The 20,436-nt window shown below is 48.9% G+C and overlaps 1 protein-coding gene and 1 long non-coding RNA gene across 3 annotated transcripts in view; one reads left to right on the plus strand and one right to left on the minus strand.

Annotated features, from left to right (window-relative positions):
- CMTM4 (CKLF like MARVEL transmembrane domain containing 4) overlaps positions 1-1,177 on the minus strand; it is an 81,608-nt gene extending 80,431 nt beyond the window's left edge. The window contains exon 1 of the mRNA XM_005592158.3: positions 759-1,177. Coding sequence (XP_005592215.3) covers positions 759-944 — 186 coding nt within the window. The 5' untranslated portion in view covers positions 945-1,177. The remainder of the gene's footprint in view (positions 1-758) is intronic.
- Positions 461-17,832, plus strand: LOC123570541 (uncharacterized). 2 transcript variants are annotated; one of them, XR_012428952.1, is made up of 3 exons: positions 461-502; positions 2,024-2,089; positions 17,595-17,832. It is a non-coding gene; the product is annotated as an uncharacterized lncRNA (long non-coding RNA). The 2 variants fall into 2 exon arrangements; XR_012428953.1 differs by lacking the exons at positions 461-502; positions 17,595-17,832 and adding exons at positions 1,546-1,670; positions 9,321-9,461.
- The last annotated feature ends 2,604 nt before the right edge of the window (positions 17,833-20,436 follow it).

Consider the following 20,436-nt stretch of genomic DNA (forward strand, 5'->3'; position numbering starts at 1 on the left):
AAAACATAGGACCCTGAGAAATTAGCTCCACTACAGACAAGTCCAACAGAAAGTTCTCTGTTTCTGCTACCTCCAAAACTGGCTGCCCTCCCAGATTTAACTCTGGGTACCAATTGGGCAGTGCCAGCCACCGTGCTGGGCGGTGGATTCCGGGATGCCGAGTCTGTCTTCTTGGTTAGAAGGACAAAAACCTCTGCAGTGTAGAGATTGTGGGCAGACCTAGGCTCCCCCACGGCATCAGGGCTACCTGCCTCCATCCAACAAATACTTACTAAGCGCCTACCATATACGCCTGGCACCCAGCTAGAAATCAAGGGGGAACCAAGCCACAGTCCCTCGTCTCCGCAGGCAGAAACAGACGAGCACCTTCTGGAGGTTGTGCGGGCCGGGAAAACCTGCCACAGGTTGCTAAGACCAGCCGTACCCAGGAGACAGCAGGATTCCCAGCAGCACCCAGCCCAGTAACGCCACCGACTCCCGCGAGCGAGGGCGGAACGGACAGGTAGGCCCGAGGGCAGGTGCTCAGGTAGGAGGCGCACACCTGAGGCTGCCGGCCTGGGAAGGACAGGCTCTGGCCGAGGGCGGGGTCCCTAGAGGAGGCTGCAGAGTGGCACCGGGACCCCGCGAGGGAGAGGGGGCGCGAGGAGCGGGCTCCGGCCCCGGCAAGCTGGTACGCGGCGGAGGCCCCGCAGCGGGGCGGGGAGGGAGGCGTGCGGCTAGGCCGCCCTCTGGCACCTGGGGCCCCGCCCGGCACCTACCACTTGGGCGACCTTGAGGCGGCCGAGCGCGCCGCGCAGGTAGTCGGGGTCGCAGCGCAGGCCAGCCAGCCCGCGGCGCTGGCTCACCGGCTCGGTGGTGGGCTGGTACGGGCTGCTGGCGCCCGAGATCATGGAGGTGCTCGAGGCCTCGCCCTCGAAGCCGTCCAGCTCCTCGCCGCTCCGCATGCTGCCGCCCGGCCCGGGCCGCCTCGCGCGGCAGGCTCCCGGCGCCAGGAGCGGGCGGGCTCAGCGGGGCCGCCGCATCGCCGCCGCCGCCGCCGCCCGACTGACCGCCCGCGGCCCGCCCGCCGCCGCCGCCGCCGCCGCCGCCGCCGCCGCCTCTCGCCCGCCGCCCCTCGCCCGCCGCCCGGCTGCGGCTGCGGCTCGGTCCGCTCGGGCTCGGCTCCCGCCGCCTCGGCAGCGGAAAGGGAGGGAGGCGGGAGCCAGGAGAGAGAAGGAGGCGGGAGCCGGCGCGCCGGGCCGGGAGGGGCGGAGCCAGGCCCCAGCCTGCCGCTCGGAGGAGCTCCGCTGCTCGGGCGAGGTGGAGGCGGTGGCGGAGCGGGCCTCGGAGCGGGGCGGGGCGCCGACTCCTCAGGGCCCGCCCCGGCCCCGCCCCCACCTGCGCCTCGAGCCGGAGCCGGAGCCGCTGGTTGGCGCTGGCGATCCCGGCACGCGGGGTAATGGGGTTCAGGCAGCGGGGTCCTGGGGCTGAGGAAAGGGTCTAGGTGGACCTGGAGGCCATGGAGTTGCTTTCCCAGGCGCTGCCTCAGGTTCTTCTTTGGGGAAAGTGGGGTCCTCGATGCATAGGGTGGGGAGCTTCCCAGTAAAGACCGAGACGGGTTGCGCCACCCGTGTGCCGGGAACAGTGCGTGGCCAGGGTGGGGCTGACTCGGACTCTTGGGCCGACGAGAGGTGGGTAAGTGCCTGGGCTCCCACGCTGGGCGCCTGCAACAAACCGGTTCCGAGGCCAGGGGCGGAGCAGGGCAGGGTGAGGAGCCGCCCCACTGCAGGTTGTCCCCGCCGGCCTGACCCAGGCGACCGGCACGTTCCTCTCCTCTCAGCTGAAAAGCTTTGCTAGCTCTGTCTAGGCATCAAGTAAGGTTAAACACAGATTTTGCCCCGAAGGGCATTAATTAGGGACCAATTTACAATTAAAGTGTGAAGGCTAATTTTAAGCTAAGTAAAACACTGACTTTCTAAGAAGTGTCGCTTTTATATTGAACCCTTCCACAACCACAAATAACCCAGAGCTTGCCATGTTCTAGGCACCGAGCAAGGCGCTTGAAGAACGTATCGTTGTTATACAGAAGAAGAGACTAAGGCTGCAGACTGTAAGTAGCTTGTCCAAGGTCACACAGTTCATTGGTGGGCAGAGTCCAGGTTCCTACTTTTTCTTTTTTTAAAAAAAAGTGTTTATTATTATCATCATCATTATTTTTGTAGAGATAGGGCCTCACTGTGTTGCCCAGGCTGATCTCGAACTCCCGGGCTCAAGCGATCCTCCTGCCTCAGCCTGCCAAAGTGCTGGGATTACAGGTGTGAGTGACCTTGCCCAGCACTCAACTTTTTCAAAGATGGGAAGGACAGTGACTCTAATACTGTTGTCCTTCTGTATGGGGGCAGGAGAGGAAGCTTGTTTTCAGGACCCCCTCAAATACCAAAATCTGAAGATGCTCTCAAATCCTTTATATAAAATGGTGTAGTATTTACATATAACCTACACACACATCCTCTCGTATACTTTAAATAATTGTCCTACTGTATTTTTGTATCTATATTTGTGTGTGTGTATGTGTTGTTTGGGGGTTTTTTGTGTGTTTATTTTCTGAGACAGAGTCTCGCTTGTCACTCAGGCTGGAGTGCTGTGGTGAGATCTCGGCTCACGGCAACCTCCGCCTCCTGGGTTCAAGCGATTCTCCCACCTCAGCCTCCTGAGCAGCTGGGACCACAGGCATGAGCCACCACATCCAGCTTATTTTTTATTGTTTTTTCCAAATACTTTTTTTTTTTGAGACACAGTCTCATTCTGTCACCTAGTGACATGATCACAGTGCACTGCAACCTCCACCTCCCAGGTTCAAGCAATTCTTCATGCTTCAGCCTCCTGTGTAGCTGGGATTACAGGTACCCACTAACACACCTGGCTAATTTTTGTGATTTCAGTAGAGACGGGGTTTTGCCATGTTGGCCGGGCTGGTCTTGAACTCCTGACCTCAAGTGATCTGCCCACCTTGGCCTCCCAAAGTGCTGTGATTACAGGCATGAGCCACTGCGCCCAGCCTGTTTTTTTCCAAATTTTTTTTTTATCAGCAGTTGGTTGAATCCATAGCTGCAGAACCCACAGATACAGAGGACTGACCCTAAATCAACAAATATTTATTGGGCACTTACTATGGGTTAAGCAATATACTAAGAATTTGGAATAGACAACCAGCCGATGGTGACATTGAGTGGCTGGATGTAGAGTCTTGCCTCTGCTTTCTCCCAAAGTCCCAGTGAAATGACAGTTACAGGGAATTTTTTTGAGGGGGTGGAGGTGGGCATTAAACTGTTGGGATAAAGAATGGGAAAGGAGAACAGGCACTATGGCTCATGCCTGTAATCCTAGCACTTTGGGAGGCTGAGGTGGGAGTTCACTTGAGATCAAGAGTTCAAAACCAGCCTGACATGTTGAAACCTTGTCTCTACTAAAAATACAAAAAAAAAAAAAAAAAAGCCGTGCATGGTGGCGAGCACCTGTAATCCCAGCTACTCGGGAGGTTGAGGCAGGAGAATTGCTTGAATCCGGGAGGCGGAGATTGCAGTGAGCTGAGATCACCCCACTGTACTCCAGCCTGGGCCACAAAAAAAAAAAAAAAAAAAAAAATAGAATGGGAAAGGAGACAATGGCAACAAAATGTTGGAAGCTGGGAAGCAAATGGGCAAGTGTAACTTAGCAGATCCAAGAAAGCCAAACCCTAAACTGGCAGGGGAAAGGCTGAAATATTATGCAGCGCAGGTTATATCACAGAACAAAAGACTCAGGAATGGGCAGCATCAAGTAAGTGTAGAGTTAGGGGGTGAAGGCAAGCGTAACAAACAAGAAGATCAAGTGAAAGTCTTTTAAAGAAGCAAGTGGATCCCTAGATCCCTTTTCACACCCATCCCCCAAGGCTGGAGCTTTGTTCTCTGGAGAGGGTGAAACAGAAGGCCTCTTAGTTAGAGATCACTAGGCACAGTTCAGGGAAGGAATAGTGTACTAAAAACAGGTGGAATAAGTGAAAGTTTGCTTGCTGAATGAGACCCCCCAGACATCCTTCCCTAGATCATGGTAGCCAAGACCTCACATTCTCTCTGGAAAACATGATTAGCACAAGAAGAAAGACCTAAAGATCCTGACAATGGAAGTACCCCAAAGTGGAGCCCAGCCAGATCACCCAACACTGAATCCCACAGCTGAGACTTCTCACCTACAGGCACAGAGCTTCCAATGAGCTTTTGGGGACCCTACTTTGAAATATAAATGACAACTAATAGTCACCAAACATTTGAGGAAAGCCTATAACATAACAGAGGTCAAAACCAAGAAACATATGTCATTAAATGTTTACAATGGTATATATATGTGTGTGTGTATATCTACCATTTTATACACATGTATATATCAGTATTCTCAGGTAAACTGAGAAGATACTCTAACCATAAAAAGTTTAGAATAAGGCTGGGCATGGTAGCCCATGCCTGTAATCCCAGCACTTTGGGAAGCCGAGGCGTGTGGATCATTTACAGTCAGGAGTTGGAGACCAGCCTGGCCAACATGATGAAACTCTGTCTCTACTAAAAAAAAAAAAAAAAAAAAATTAGCCCAGAGTGGTGGTGCATGTCTGTAGTCCTAGCTACTCAGGAGGCTGAAGCAGGAGAATCACTTAGGCCCAGGAGGCAGAGGTGGCAGTGAGCCAAGATCGCACCGCTGCACTCCAGCCTGGGTGACAGACAGAGCAAGACTCTGTCTCAAAAAAAGTTTAGAATAAGGCTGAGTGCGGTGGCTCACACCTGTAATCCCAGCGTTTTGGGAGGGTGAGATGGGCAGATGGCTTGAGCCCAGGAGTTCGAGACCAGCCTGAGCAACACAGCAAGACCCCATCTCTACAAAATTAAAAAAAAAAAAAAAAGTTTAGAATAAGATGTTACCAAAAAGGAATATTCAGAGAAAAAAAAAACCTCTTAGACAAGCACATGAAAATATGCTCAATGTTATTAGTTGAAGGAAATTAGGGAAATGCAAATCAAAACCACTTCATAACTACTAGGATGGCTATAATAAGAACAACAGGAAATTACAAGTGTTGGTGAGGATGTGGAGAAACTGGAACCCTTATACATTGGTGGTAAGAATGTAAATGGTGTAACTGCTGGGTTCAAAGTTTGGCAGTTCTTCAAACAGTTACATAGAATTACTATATGACCCAGTAATTCCACTCCTGCATATATACCCAAAAGAACTGATAATAGGTGGCCAGGCATAGTGGTTCACGCCTGTTATCCCAGCACTTTGGGAGGTCAAGACAGGTAGATTGCTTAAGTCCAGGAATTCAAGACCAGCCTGGGCAATATGGCAAGACCCCATCTCTACAAAAAATACAAAAAACTAGCCGGGTGTGGTGGCACATGCCTGTAGTTCCAGCTGCTTGGGAGGCTCAGGTGGGAGGATTGCTTGAACCTGGGAGAGGAAGGTTGCAGTGAGCTGAGATTGTACCGCTGCACTCCAGCCTGGGCGACAGAGTGATACCCTTTCTCAAAAATAAAAAAGAAAGAAAATAAAGAAAAAAATTAATAATAGGTGCTGAAACAAAAACTTGTACAAAACATGCAAGGCTCCATGATGCATGCCTGTAGTCCTAGCTACTCAGAAGCCTGAGGCAGGAAGAACACTTGAGCCCAGGAATTCAAGGCTGTAGTTTGCTATGATTGCACCTGTGCGTACTACAAACTCCAGCCTGGCAACACAGCAAGACACCATCTAAACAAACAAAACCTTATTTTTATGCTCTTATTTAAAAAGAAACACAAAAATAAACCTTCTTCATGAATGTTCATAGCAGCACTATTCACAGTAGCCGAAAAGCAGGCACAAGCCAAGTGTCCTCCATTACCCCATGAAACAGGAGTTCGAGACCAGCCTGGCCAACATGGTGAAAACCCATCTCTACTAAAAATACAAAAATTAGCTGGGCATGGTGGCATGCGCCTGTAATCCCAGCTACTCGGGAGGCTGAGGCAGAAGTGCTTGAACCTGGGAGGCAGAGGTTGCAGTAAGCCAAGATCATGCCACGGCACTGCAGCCTAGGTAACAGAGTAAGACTCTGTCTCCAGAAAAAAAAGAAAAGAAAAAAAGAATGTTTGAGGGCCAGGTGCGTTACTCATGCCTGTAATCTCAGCACTTTAGGAGGCCAACATGGGTAGATCACCTGAGTCAGGAGTTTGAGACCGGCCTGGCCAATGTGGCCAAACCCCATCTCTACTAAAAATACAAAAATTAGCTGGGCGTGGCAGTATGCGCCTGTATCCCAGCTACTCAGGAGGCTGAGACAGGAGAATTGCTTGAACCTGGGAGGAGGGTGAGCTGAGATCGTGCTAGCCTGGGTGACAGAGTGAGACTCCATCTCAAAAAGAAAAAAGTGTTTGAGGCCCAGTGTGGTGCCTCACGCCTGTAATCCCAACATTTTGGGAGAAGCCAAGAAGGTGGACGAATCACTTGAACTCAGGAGTTAGAACAGCCTGGGCAACATGGTGAGACCCTGTCTCTACAAAAAAATGAGTCGTGTATAGTGGCACACCCCTGTCGTCTCAGCTACTTGGGAGGCTGAGGTAGGAGAATCACCTGAGCTCCAGAAGTCAAGATTGCAGTGAGCTATGATCATACCACTGCACTTCAACCTGGCCAACACAGTGAGACCCTGTCTCAAAAAAAAAAAAAAAGATTTTTAAAAAAACAAACTTGGCATTTGGTAGGATGGATAGTCCCTGCCAGTGGGGACAGAGCAACAGAGCAATATTCTGTCTCAAAAAATAAATAAAAATTTTTAAAAATAAAGGTGTCAGTATAAGTCTTCATGTCTGAAGGATTAGACTCAAAGATGTAAAAATAAAAACCCATTGTTTTGTGTTTGAAAGAAGCTGATGTCCCTGTCCCTCTCCTTGGTGGCAGGGCCCTGACCAGACTCCTTCAGCAATGTTCCCACATGCCTGGAGGGAGGGGCCAGAGCCTGGGCGAGTTCCAGGGAGGAGTGGTTCAGGGGCGAGAGTTAACTGCTGCTTCTGAAGGAACTCGTCCCTTCAGCCGGAAAAATGCTCTCTGAGTCTCTAAAAATAGTGCTCGTTGGGATTTTCCAGTTTGACATTCCTTTGGTTACAATGACCAAAGACAATCCAAGCCAGTCCACCCTGGGCCCCTAACCAGAGCCTCCGGGGAATCCCAACTTCTGTGGGACCCCAGTTTGTGGTTCCTGCTGCTTCCAAAATGTAATGATTTGGGGAGGATTCACCTGCTCAGCAGCCGCCTCGCTTCTCCCTGGCTGCCCTCCACCTTCTCTCTCCATGGCAGAGGAAGGGGCATGGGTTTCTGGGGAAGAAGGCTGAGTGTGTGGCCACAAGGAAATGTGGGACCTGCCTTCACTTACCCTCCAGGACTGGTGTCCATGCTGGGCCTGGCTCAACTAGCCATGTGAACCCCAGGGAGATGCTGAGGTAACGAGGAGGCAACAGACACCTCGTCAGGCATTTGCGGCTGCCCCACCCTCTGGGGCCAGGCACTGGGCCATATCCTGGGCCTTCACGGCTCTCATAGAAGAACTGCGGTGGGAGGGAGTTGTAAACCAAAAGTATCTGAGACAAGTCTCAATCAATTCAGAAGTTTATTTTGCCAAGGTTGAGGATCCACCCAGGAGACAGGTCTGTGCCTTTCTCTGAAGATGATTTTGAGGACTTCATTATTTAATAATTTTTTGAGACAGACTCTCACTGTCGCCGAGGCTGGAGGGCAATGGTGCCACCTCGGCTTACTGTAACCTCCGCCTCCTGGGTTCAAGTGATTCTGCTGCCTCAGCCTCTCGAGTAGCTGGGATTACAGGCGCCTGCCACTGGCCAACAAGGTGAAACCCCATCTCTACTAAAAATACAAAAATTAGCCAGGTGTGGTGGTGTGCACCTTTAATCCCAGCCACTCAGGAGGCTGAGGCAGGAGAATCGCTTGAACCTGGAAGGCAGAGATTGCAGTGAGCCAAGATGCAGATCGCGCCACTGAACTCCAGCCTGGGCGACAGAGTGAGACTCCGTCTCAAAAAAAAAACAAAAAAACAAAAAAAAAAAGCCCGGGGTTCAGAAAGAGGTGAGTGGTCTGGGTTCTTTCACAAATATGGGCAGGGTCTAGAAGGTATGTGAAGGGCAGGGGCAGGGACAGAGGGACAGGAAGGTTGGGAACTGATTATGAAGATGCCTACAGTCCAGAGAGTCATGAGAGCTGCATTTTGCTCCTTAAGCAGGCGACTGACATGATCAGATTTGAACAAAACAAAAAGCACTGATGAATAATTCAAAGCCTTATCTCCTGATGTCAAATGGGTAGTAGAGACACTGTTGCCGTGAATAATGTATAGAGCCCTTTTAAGGGGAAAAAGGTCTCAGGGACCCCAAGAGAACATCTGCGGGCATCCAGGGCTCCCCAGACCCTTTTGGGGAAACCCTGGAGCAGCCAGAATTGCCCCAAGAGTTCAAGCAGCCAGATTCACGAGCCCCTGAGCAAAGCCTCGAAGGTCGGACTGGCCTCAGTGAGCTATCAGAGTGGGCAGGAAAGCACAATGGGAGGACACAGCAAGGACAAAGGACAGGAGGCTGGGAGGCTGGGGGAGGAGAAGTGAAAGGGTGGCTGGAAAAACACTTTTATTTTATTTTTATTTTTTAATTTTTGAGATGGAGTCCCACTCTATTGCCCTGGAGTGGCGCGATCTTGGCTCACTGCAACCTCAGCCTCCCTGGTTCAAGTGATTCTCCTGCCCAGCCTCTCGAGTAGCTGGGATTACAGTTGCCTGCCACCATGCTTGGCTAATTTTTGTATTTTTAGTAGAGATGGGGTTTCGCCATGTTGGCCAGGCTGGTCTCGAACTCCTGACCTCAAGTGATCTGTCTGCCTTGGCCTCCCAAAGTGCTGGGATTACAGGCGTGAGCCACTGCACTCAGCCAGGAACACACTTCGTAAAGTAGTGAGGTTGGAGAGGTGTTAGGGGCCACTGTGAAAGGCCTGAATATCATACCACTTTGACTCTTAGCATGCACACATGGGCCAGTTAATTAATTAAATGTATTTATTTGAAAACAATCTCAAAATTACAAAAACAAACAAACAAAAATGGTAAGTACAGTATAAAGAATGCTTTTCCCTGAATCATTTGAGAGTACATTACCAACCGAACACCCCATCACCCTCAAATACTTGAGAGTATTTTCTACCAAGGACATTCTCTGCTTTTACCAGAATATGCATCAAAATCAGGAAATTAATCTTTTTTATTTTATTTATTTTATTAGAGACCGAGTCTTGCTGTCACCCGGGCTGGAGTGCAGTGGCGTGATCTCAGCTCACTGCAACATCTGTCTCCTGAATTCAAGCAATTCTCATGCCTCAGCCTCCCGGGTAGCTGGGACTACTGGCGCGCAGCTCCATGCCCAACTAATTTTTGTATTTTTAGTAGAGACGAGGTTTCACCATGTTGGCCAGCCTCATCTCAAACTCCTGATCTCAACTGATCCGCCTGCCTTGGCCTCCCAAAGTGGGATTACAGGCATGAGCCACCACACCTGGCCAGGAAATTATTCTTGATACATTCCCACCATCTAACCCTCACATTCCAATCAAGTTTTGCCAAATGTCCCTATAATGTCTCTGTAGCAAAATGAAGCCATTAAGGATCATGTGTTGCTCTTCTTGTTGTCATGTTGCCAGTTTCCTTCAGACTAGAACAGTTCCTCAGACCCTCCTTGTCTTTTATGACCTTAACACCTTCAAAGATGTAATGCACCAAGTTATTTTGTACCATGTCCCTCAATCTGGGTTTGTCTGATGTTTCTTTGTGATTAGATCCTGGTTATACATTTTTGGCAGAAATCCCCCAGCAGTGACATTGTGTTCTCTGCGCAGCCTATCAGGAGGCATGCGACTGCTATGCATCCCATTATTAATGATGTTCACTTCCATCAGGTGATTGAGCTTGTGGCCGCCAGGTTTCTCCACTGTAACACGCTGTTTCCCCCTTGTAATGAATAAATCTGACACTTTGTGCATCAAAATAAATACTGATAGTAATGGATTATAACCCATTGAATAAATCATGTAAATTTGAAGTTTTGATGAGGAATGGAATGCTGTTTCACACTGAACTTTCAATTTACTAATTTATTTATATAGCCTCATGACTTCCTATTTTATTCAATAAGTTATAATCCATTATGATCATTTTTTTTCCTTTTTTTGATGTTCAAATTGTCCCTGGCCAGTGGCCTTCTCTCAGTCTCTCTCTAAGAGACAGGGTCTTGGCCAGGCGTAGTGGCTTACGTCTGTAATCCTAACACTTTGGGAGGCCAAGGTGGGCGAATCACTTGAGGTCAGGAGTTCGAAACCAGTCTGGCCAACATGGTGAAACCCTGTCTCTACTAAAAATAAATTTTAAAAAAATTAGCCAGACATGGTGGCAGGTGCCTGTAATCCCAGCTACTCAGGAGGCTGAGGCAGGAGAATCACTTGAACCCAGGAGGCGGAGGTTGCAGTGAGCCGATATTGCACTACTGAACTCCAGCCTGGGCAACAGAGTGAGACTCTGTCTCAAAAATAAATAAATAATAATAATTGGCCAGGCGCAGTGGCTCATGCCTGTAATCCCAGTACATTGGGAGGCCGAGGTGGGCAGATCACCTGAGGTCAGGAGTTCGAGACCAGCCTGGCTAACACGGTGAAACTCCATCTACTAAAAACACAAAACTACAAAAATTAGCTGGGTGTGGTGGCAGCCACCTGTAATCCCAGCTACTTGGGAAGCTGAGCCAGCAGAATCACTTGAACCTGGGAGGCAAAGGTTGTAGTGAGCCAAGATCACACCATTGCACTCCAGCCTGGGTGACAAGAGCAAAACTCCATCTCAAAAATAAAATAAAATAAATAACACCCACATAGTGAAACCCCATCTCTACTAAAAATACAAAAAATTAGCCGGGTGTGGTGGTGGTGGGTGCCTGTAATCCTAGCTACTCAGGAGGCTGAAGCAGGAGAATCACTTGAACCTGGGATGCGGAGGTTGTAGCAAGCCAAGATTGTGTCACTGCACACCAGCTGGGGTGACAGTGGGAGACTCCGTCTCAAAAAAATAAATAAAATTAAATTAAAATTGAAAAAAGAGACACATCTTGCTGTTGCCCAGGTTGGAGTGCAGTGGCTACTCAAAGGCACCATCATAGCTCACTGCAGCCTCAAAACTCCTGGTCTCAAGAAATCCTCCCACGTCAGCCTCCTGAGTATCCGAGTTGACAGGCATGCACTACCATGCCCAGCTCCTTTCTTTAAATTTTTTTTCATGCCTTTATGCATACAGCTCCCGTCTTTTGACACGTATCTATGGTTCTTTGAGCCCTTTCTTACTTTCTGGCACAGATGTTCCAGGCTCATCTTACACTTTTCCTGTCTCAGCCCTGGAATCAGCCATTTCCCCAAGAAACCCCAGGTTTTTTATTATCATCATTTGTTTTCCTTGCTTCCTCATCCTCTGCCTCTCAGCCCCTATTATTTATTTATTTTGAGACTGAGTCTCGCTCTGTCGCCCAGGCTGGAGTGCAGTGGCGTGATCTTGGTTTACAACCTCCGCCTCCCGGGTTCAAGGGATTCTCCCGCCTCAGCCTCCCAAGTAGCTGGGACTACAGGGTGTGCCACTACACCTGGCTACTTTTTGCATTTTTAGTAGAGACCGGGTTTCGCCATGCTGGCCAGGCTGGTTTCGAACCCCTGACCTTGTGATCTACCCATCTCGGCCTCCCAAAGTGCTGGGATTACAGTTGTGAGCCACCACACCCGGCCCCATTTATTTTTAAGACAGAGTCTTGCATTGTGGCCCAGGCTGGAGTACAGTGGCGCGATCTCAGTTCACTGCAACCTCCACCTCCCAGGTTTAAGCGATTCTCCTGCCTCAATTTCCTGAGCATCTAGGATTATAGGTGCACACCACCACACCCAGCTAATTTTTGTATTTTTGGTAGAGACAGGGTTTCACGATGTTGGCCAGGCTGGTCTTGAACTCCCGACCTCAGGTGCTCGACCTGCCTTGGCCTACCAAAGTGTTGGGATTACAGGTGTGAGCTACAGCGCCCAGCTTATTTATTGATTTACTTATTGAGATGGAGTCTCGCATCGCTTCTTGGCCTTTTGGCTAAGATCAAGTGAGATGGAGTCTCGCTCTGTTGCCCAGGCTGGAGTGCAGTGGCACAATCTTGGCTCACTGCAACCTCTACCTTCTGGGGTTTAAGCAGTTCTCCTGCCTCAGCCTCCCAAGAAGCTGAGACTACAGGTGTGCGCCACCCTGCTGGCTAATTTTTGTATTTTTAGTAGAGACAGGGTTTCGCCATATTGGCCAGGCTGGTCTCAAACTTCTGGCTTCAAGTGATCTGCCCACCTCGGCCTCCTGAAGTGCTTGGATCACAGACATAAGCCATCACACCTGGCCCCCGATTTATTTTATGAGAGAATGGTATTTAGAAACCAAGATCATGGCATAAGGTGTGCTCATTGCTATTGGGCTGTTGCTGCTCCCAGGCCCTCTCAGGGCAAAAAGCTAAGGGATACATGTGTGCAAACACATACACATATGTGCACACCTCTACATCTACAGGGTCTCACTCCGTCACCCAGGCTGGAGTGCAGTGACCCAGTCATGGCTCACCACAGCCTTGGCTTCCCAGGCTCCAGCAATACCCCAGCCTCAGCCTCAAGACTAGCTGGGATTACAGGTGCATGCCACCACACCTGGCTTATTTTTACATTTTTTGTAGAGATGGGGTTTCACTATGTTGTCCAGGTTGGTCTTGAACTCCTAGGCTCAAGCAATGCGCCCACCCTGGCCTCCCAAAATGCTGGGTTTTGCAAGCGTGAGCCACTGAACCTGGCCTTTTGAAAATTTGTATGCATGAGTGTATTGAAGACCACGGGCTGGGCATGGTGGCTCACACCTGTAATCCTAACACTTTGGGAGGCCAAGGAGGCAGGATTGCGTGAGCCTGGGAGTTCAAGACCAGTCTGAACAACATGGCAAAAACCCATCTCTACAAAAAGACACAAAAATTAGCTGGGTGTGGTGGTGCACACCTGTAGTCCTGGCTACTCAGAAGGTTGAGGTGGAAGGACTGCTTGAGCCTGGGAGGCAGAGGTTGTGGTGAGCTGTGATCATGCCACTACACTCCAGCCTGGGCAACAGAGGGAGACCCTGCCTCAAAAAAAAAAAAAAAAAAAAAAAGACACCCAAACCATGCGTTCACACTGATGCCTCCAACTCCAATATAACGCCATATACATTTAACTTATTTGACCAATGCCTGTATGCAGCCCCTCTTCCATCACCTCCATCCGTGCACAGATGCCCTCCTTACCACATGACCCTGCCCTAGGCCACCCACTCAGACACCCCATGCCTGCTCTACTCTTTGTAGACACCCTCTCCTCTCCACTAGGGGAGGCTACCCATGGGTTTGCTGTCACTCAGTCAGTCTCTGACTCTCTGCACCCCTGCCCCATCCCCAAATAAGTATACCCTCTCCACCCTGCTTGAGTTAATACTCTATGCCAGGCCATTCATCCATTCCTACTCATGGGGACAGACACTCTCCACCCTGCTCAGGTTCCAAACCCTCCTTTGGGTCTCCACAATTCCCCACTCCACCCCCAGGCAGACACCTGCCATGCTCTGCCCACCTAAAGGCTTGAGGGCTTAATTGTTGGGGGAGAAGAGGTTGACAAAGATTTTGGTTTTTATTTTGAGCAGAGAAAAGCTGACTGTGGCATTCAAGACATCAGTTAACTTGTCTGTTGTTCCCAGAATACCAGCCCGGTAGGGGGAGGGCCTACCTTGTTCACCTCCCGTCACTTGCATTTTGAGTGTCACCAACCCATGCCCACAGTTCCCTGGAAGATGGCTATGGTTACTAAGCAGAAGCAGGGAGGAGGCACCAAGAGGCCACATACCTCAAACATGTGTTTGGATGCCCACACATGCAGATGGCAGAAAGCTGCCTTGCCCAAGAAATCAGGCAGTTGCCAGGTGATGGAATTTATGGTGTGCTGAAAGCTTGTCTGCCCTAAAATAGCTCTCTTGCTCAGTCTCAACTAGCAATTTATTTCTTCAGATTTAAGACCTGGTGTTTAGCACTGCCTGGGCTACCAGCTGACTAGCTAGGGAAAGGTATGCAGACTGGGTAGAGGAAGGCCGCAAGACAGCAGCAATACTTCATTTCTTATTCCCAACTCTGTTCCTGACTTTGTGTAACCTTGGCAAATAATTTCTAAGGCCTTTTCTTTTCTTTTTTTTTTGAGATGGAGTTTTTGCTCTTTTCACCCAGGCTGGAGTGCAATGGTGCAATCTCGGCTCACTGCAACCTCTGCCTCCCGGGTTCAAGTGATTCCCCTGCCTCAGCCTCCCGAGGAGCTGGGATAACAGGCGCCTGCCACCACACCCAGCTAATTTTTGTATTTTTAGTAGACAGAAGTTCACCACATTGGCCAGGCTAGTCTTGAATTCCTGACCTCAGGTGATCCACCTGCCTTGGCCTCCCAAAGTGCTGGGATTACAGGCATGAGCCACTGTGCCCGGCCCTTTTTTATTTTTTTTGAGTCAAGGTCTCACTGTCACCCAGGCTGGAGTGCAGTGGCTCACTGCAGCCTTGGCCTGGGCTCAAGCAATTCTCAGCACCTCAGCCTCCAGGGTAGCTGGGACCACAGGCATGTGCCACCATGCTTGACTCATTATTTATTTATATTTTTTTGTAGAGACAGAGTCTTACTGTGCTGCCCAGGCTGGTCTCAAACTCCTGGGCCCAAGTCATCCTCCAGCCTCAGCCTCTCAAAGTGCTGGTATTATAGGCATAAGCAACATGCCTGGTCTCTAAAGCCTTTTCAAGAACTGAGGCTGTCACACAATTTATTCAGGGCTGGTTGTTTGGGGACACTGTCTGCAAGCCAGGCACTATGCTAGGCACACATCCAGCATCCCTATGAGGGAGGTGAGAATCTGCTCACTGGATGCTGAGATTCACAGAGGTTAGCTGACTTCTCCATGACTACACAACTGTGAAGTTCTGGGGCCACGACTCAAACCCAAGTCGACCTGAAACAAGTTCCCAGCTGAGACAGCCCAGGTGTTGGGCCTGGGGCTATAGGTTACAGGTTTTCTTTTATGTCAGAGCAGTTCTGATTCGGCTCAATGCCAGAAATATTTACGGTTCCAAGTGTAAGGACAGCCATCTGGCAGAGTGGCCGGTTTGAAGCTGTTCTTGGTGATGATTCCCAAGAGGACTCAGCACCAGCAGCAGGCGATGTTTGCTGAACTCCTCTTTGTGACTAGGACTGTACTATCTATCCATGGGCATCAGGGAGAAACCCGCTCCTAGGGAGCAAAAACTCCCAGCATTGTCCTAGTTATCACAAATTCACCAATTCACCAATTCACAAGTGCTTATTTCCTCTGGGGCAGGGATTGTGAGGGGGAAAAGAAGATGGGGCCGGAGAGGTAAAACAGAGGATGAAAGGTACTATCACCAGAGTCCAAATTCCAAGGCTCATAAAAACATGGACCTTTACCAAGCCTCAAAAACCCAGCATGTGAATGTTCTCAAAGGGCGTTCTGTGGGACCTGGAAGATGCCCACAGTCAAAGATGTGTCAGATCTACCAGTCACCCATAAAACAAATCAAAACCAAAATCTGTCTAATGCAGTGGTTACCAGACTGGGAAAGGGATGGGGGAAGAAAGGATGAGGAAGGCTGGTTGATGAGCATAGTGACAATTAGATAGGAGTAGTAAGTTCTGGTATTCTATCGCATAGTAGGATGACTATGGTTAACAGTAAGGTACTGGGCCAGGCGCAGTGGCTCACGCCTGTAATCCCAATGTTTTGGGAGGCCCAAACAGGTGAATCGCTGGAGTTCAGGAATTTGGGACCATCCTGGACAACATGGTGAACCTCATCTCTACAAAAAATACAAAAATTAGCCAGGCATGGTGACATGCACCTGTAGTCCCAGTTACTTGGGAGGTAAGGTGGAAGGATCACTTGAGCCCAGGTTAAGGCTGTAGTCAGCCACGACTGCACCGCTGCACCCCAGCCTGGGTAGCAGAGCAAGACAGTCTCAACATAAATAAATAAAATAAAATACACCTTCTTGACACCCACATATTTTCTATATACAAAGCTTGAACAGTGACAGTGTTGTTTCCTATATACACCAAAGTTGAATTCCAGGCTAACATTTGTTAGATTTGAATAGGTAAAAAACAGATTCACAAACTGTGCCAAATATTTTAAATATCAAGGGCAGATGTTAACAGGCCACAAGCTGCAACCCCACTCTTTAAAATAAATTATTGCCTTAAAAAGGCACATAAATTGTTGAACTCTTCCCAAAACAAAAACTTAAATGCTTCACATTGGGTTTGCTTTTTCTAGCAGAACTTTAAATAGTTCTTTAAAGATCCTGCTTGGGTGAGATTTGTGGGGAGGCAGGGCAGGGAGGATGGAGGAGCTCGATGATCACTTAGGAATGTCAGTTAATTCAGTTCTACGCAAGAAATAAGTTTGTTACAGAACATTACACATGAAAATATCTTAATATTGTCATTAAATGAATTTTTATATAGGAATGTATTTATTTTTTCTTTTTTTGAGACGAAGTTTCACTCTTGTTGCCCAGGCTGGAGTGCAGTGGCTCGATCTCAGCTCACTGCACCTCCGCCTCCCGGGTTCAAGCGATTCTCCTGCCTCAGACTCCTGAGTAGCTGGGATTACAGGTGCGCGTCACCACGACCGGCTACTTTTTGTATTTTTAGTAGAGACAGAGTTTCACCATGTTGGTCAGGTTGGTCTCCAACTCCTGACGACCTTGTGATCCTCCCACTTCGGCCTCCCAAAGTGCTGGGATTACAGACATGAGCCACCACAACTAGCCAATATTTTGTATTTTTAGTAGAGATGGGGTTTCATCATGTTGGCGAAGCTGGTCTTGAACTCTTGACCTCAGGCGATCCACCCCCATTGGCCTCCCAAAGTGCTAGGATTACAGGCATGAGCCACCATGACCGGCCAGGAAGTTTTTTTTTTTTTTTTTTTTTTTTGGTGACACAGAGTCCCACTCCATAACTCAGGCTGGAGTGCAGTGGCACAATCTCGGCTCACTACAACCTCCACCTCCTGGGCTCAAGTGATTCTCCTGCCTCAGCCTCCCCAGTAGCTGGGATTATAGGCACCCACCACCACGCCCAGGTAATTTTTGTGTTTTTAGTAGAGACAGGGTTTTACCATGTTGGCCAGGCTGGACCTGAACTCCTGACCTCAGGTGATCCACCCACCTCGGCCTCCCAAAGTGCTGGGATTACAGGCGTAAGCCACTGCGCCAGCCAAATTTTCACATCGTAATTTCGTAACAAGGTTAGAAACATTTGAAAAGCTAGGCTTGTCCCATCTGAAATACTGCCCAAGGTTGGGGAAAGGACTTCTTGACCCACAAAGAATCCACCCCCAATTCCTGGCCTCAAACCCCTGCTGTCTCCTCTCCTTTCAGGCTGAGAGTCCCTCAGCGTCAAGCCCAGGGAGACACTTCTGTGAGCCAGCAGGGTGTGCTGTTCATCTCCAGTGGGAGTTTCAGCTGCTTCCTTCCTTGGGCCCTCACCACCACTGCTACTGACCTGTCACTTCTGCCTCCTGGTCAGAACATACCATCTCTCCCTTGTCAATCACAGACAGCATGAAGACAGCACTTGGCATCCTTTCAGCTATCTGCAAGCCTTGCAGGGTAAGGAGTACAATACTAAGTATCTCAGAACCCAGGACTCTGTTGTGGCATCCTGTAGGAGCTGCACCAGGGACCACCACAGTGAACGATCACAGGATATCCATGCCTCTACGCTCTGTTCTCTTTAGAGATGATATTTATACTACAAACTGAAATGCCACAACCAAAAAGGGTAGGAGCCAAGAATGAGGTTGCTGGATCAGTGTTAGAGATGACATCCTAGAGATGTTTTCAGGGTCGTCAATCACACCAAAGACCTACCACATGCCAGGCACATGTGTACCTCCTCTAATGTCCACAATGACTAGGAAGAAATTTTATCCCTACTTTACAAAGATGGGAAAAGGAGGCCTAAGAGGGGTGAAGCTCCCCAGTTTGGGTTGTTTTCCTATTTTGCTTCTTGATCAATTTCTCATCCATTTGAACTGCACTTGCTTGATTCAAAAGTCACCACAGAATGAACTAGGACTGGAATCCATTAGTGCCCATGCCCTCCCCAACACTCCAAATGCCTCCCTCCACAGGTTGCTCCCAAGCCAGAGGTGGCAGAAGAGAATTCCAGAGAGGTTAGTGGTGTGTGTGAGGGCCCCTAAGGCAGGTCTACAGGCAGGCCAGCCTGCCAGCCTCACAGGCACACCTAGGAACATTTGCACTGGTGAAAGTCTGTCTCAGGGCCTGCCAAGGGCACCTGCCGCAGGCAACACCTAAAGCTCTTCATACCTTAAGAGAAAGTAAATTCCAAGATATGAGTGGAAGACATCTCAACTTGCATTTCCCAGCAAGATACCTGCGACTGCAGTCCCTTCTCCCTTTGTAGAGGATATTGGGTACTTTCTCTCTCTGCCATTCTCTCCACCTAGCAAGAGTGACTCTTCCATTCATTACCACAAGAGGAAAAGTTTGAATAGCAGCACACAGCTGCTTATGACCACAGATGAAAACACTCTCGATTGATACATTTTCCCCATCTGCTTTATTATTTTTTTGAGATACAGTCTCACTCTGTCACCCAGGCTGGAGTGCAGTGGCACGATCTCGGCTCGCTGCAACCTCTGCCTCCCAGGATCAAGTGATTCTCCTGTCTCAGCCTCCCGAGTAACTGGGACTACAGGCATGGCTACCATGCCTGGCTAATTTTTGTATTTTTAGTAGAGACGGGGTTTCACCATGTTGGCCAGGCTGGTCTCGAACTCCTGACCTTGTGATCCGCCCACTTCAGCTTCCCAAAGTGCTGGGATTACAGATGTGAGCCACCACGCATGGGTCCCCAATTGCTTTAAATGAGCACAGAGTATCAGCATACCACCATGATTAGTTCAAACTCAGAACTAATCAGAAGCTAGACTGCCTGCGTTCAAATTCTGAGACCTTAGCAGCTACTTACTTATCCATGTCTTAATTTCCTCATCTGGAAACTAAGACGGATATCAGCAGAGTTGTTGTGAAGTTTAAATCAGTTTGTATAAACCACCTAGAAGAGTGACTGGTGGCTGGGTGCCATAGTTCACACCTGTAATCCTAGCACTCTGGGAGGCTGAGGCGGGCGGATCACCTGAGGTCAGGAGTTCGAGACCAGTCTGGCCAATATAGTGAAACCCTGTCTCTACTAAAAATACAAAAATTAGCCGGGCGTAGTGGTGCACGCCTTTAGTCCCAGCTACTTGGGAGGCTGAGGCGGGAGAATCACTTGAACCCAGGAGGTGGAGGTTGCAGTGAGCCAAGATTGTGCCACTGCACTCCAGCCTGGGCGACAGATCGAGACTCCGTCTCAAAAAAAAATAAAAAATTAAACTAAATTAAATTAAATTAAAATTAAAATAGAAGAGTGACTGGTATACAGCAATCTCCAATGTAAGCATTTGCTATTACAATGTTAATGCCCATATCATCAAATAAAATAATCCCCAACACATTTATTCACCAAACTTCCTAACTTAAGACAAAATATAACAATGAATTAATAATCTGTACAAGTGCTGACAGGCAGGCAGATTGGTGTGACCTCTATGGAAGGGATTTTGATATCTAACAACCACAGATGCGCATTTACCTTTTGAGTAGGTAGGTCCACTGCTAGGAATTTACCCTGAAGCCACATCTCCAAAATAAAACACAAGATATGCAGAAGGTTACTCATTGCAGCATTAGATGTAATAATACAAGACTGCAAACATCCTAAATGCCCATCTACAAGAGACCGGATGAATAAACAAGGTACATTACACAATTGAATACGATGTAGCCATAAACAAGAATAAACATCTCCAAGAACTAATATAAACCAATTTACAGGCAATGTTAAGTGGAAAAGTAGATATGGTGTGTCCACCAAAAGGCCTACAAGTAGTAACACTCAGTAAAATTAAGTATGCCTATCGTCCAGATCTTGGTTTCCAAAAACCAATCTCCTACTAAAAGAAACCAGGGCTCTAAGCCGGGCATGGTGGCTCACACCGGTAATCCCAGCACTTGGGGAGGCTGAGGGCGGATCACCTGAGGTCGGAGTTTGAGACCAGCCTGGCCAACATGGTGAAACCCGTCTCTACTAAAAATATAAAACTTAGCCAGGCGTTGTGGCGCATACCTGTAATCCTGGCTACTCGGGAGGCTG

This window comes from Macaca fascicularis, chromosome 20 (genome assembly GCF_037993035.2).
Source record: "Macaca fascicularis isolate 582-1 chromosome 20, T2T-MFA8v1.1".
Lineage (NCBI taxonomy): Eukaryota > Metazoa > Chordata > Mammalia > Primates > Cercopithecidae > Macaca > Macaca fascicularis.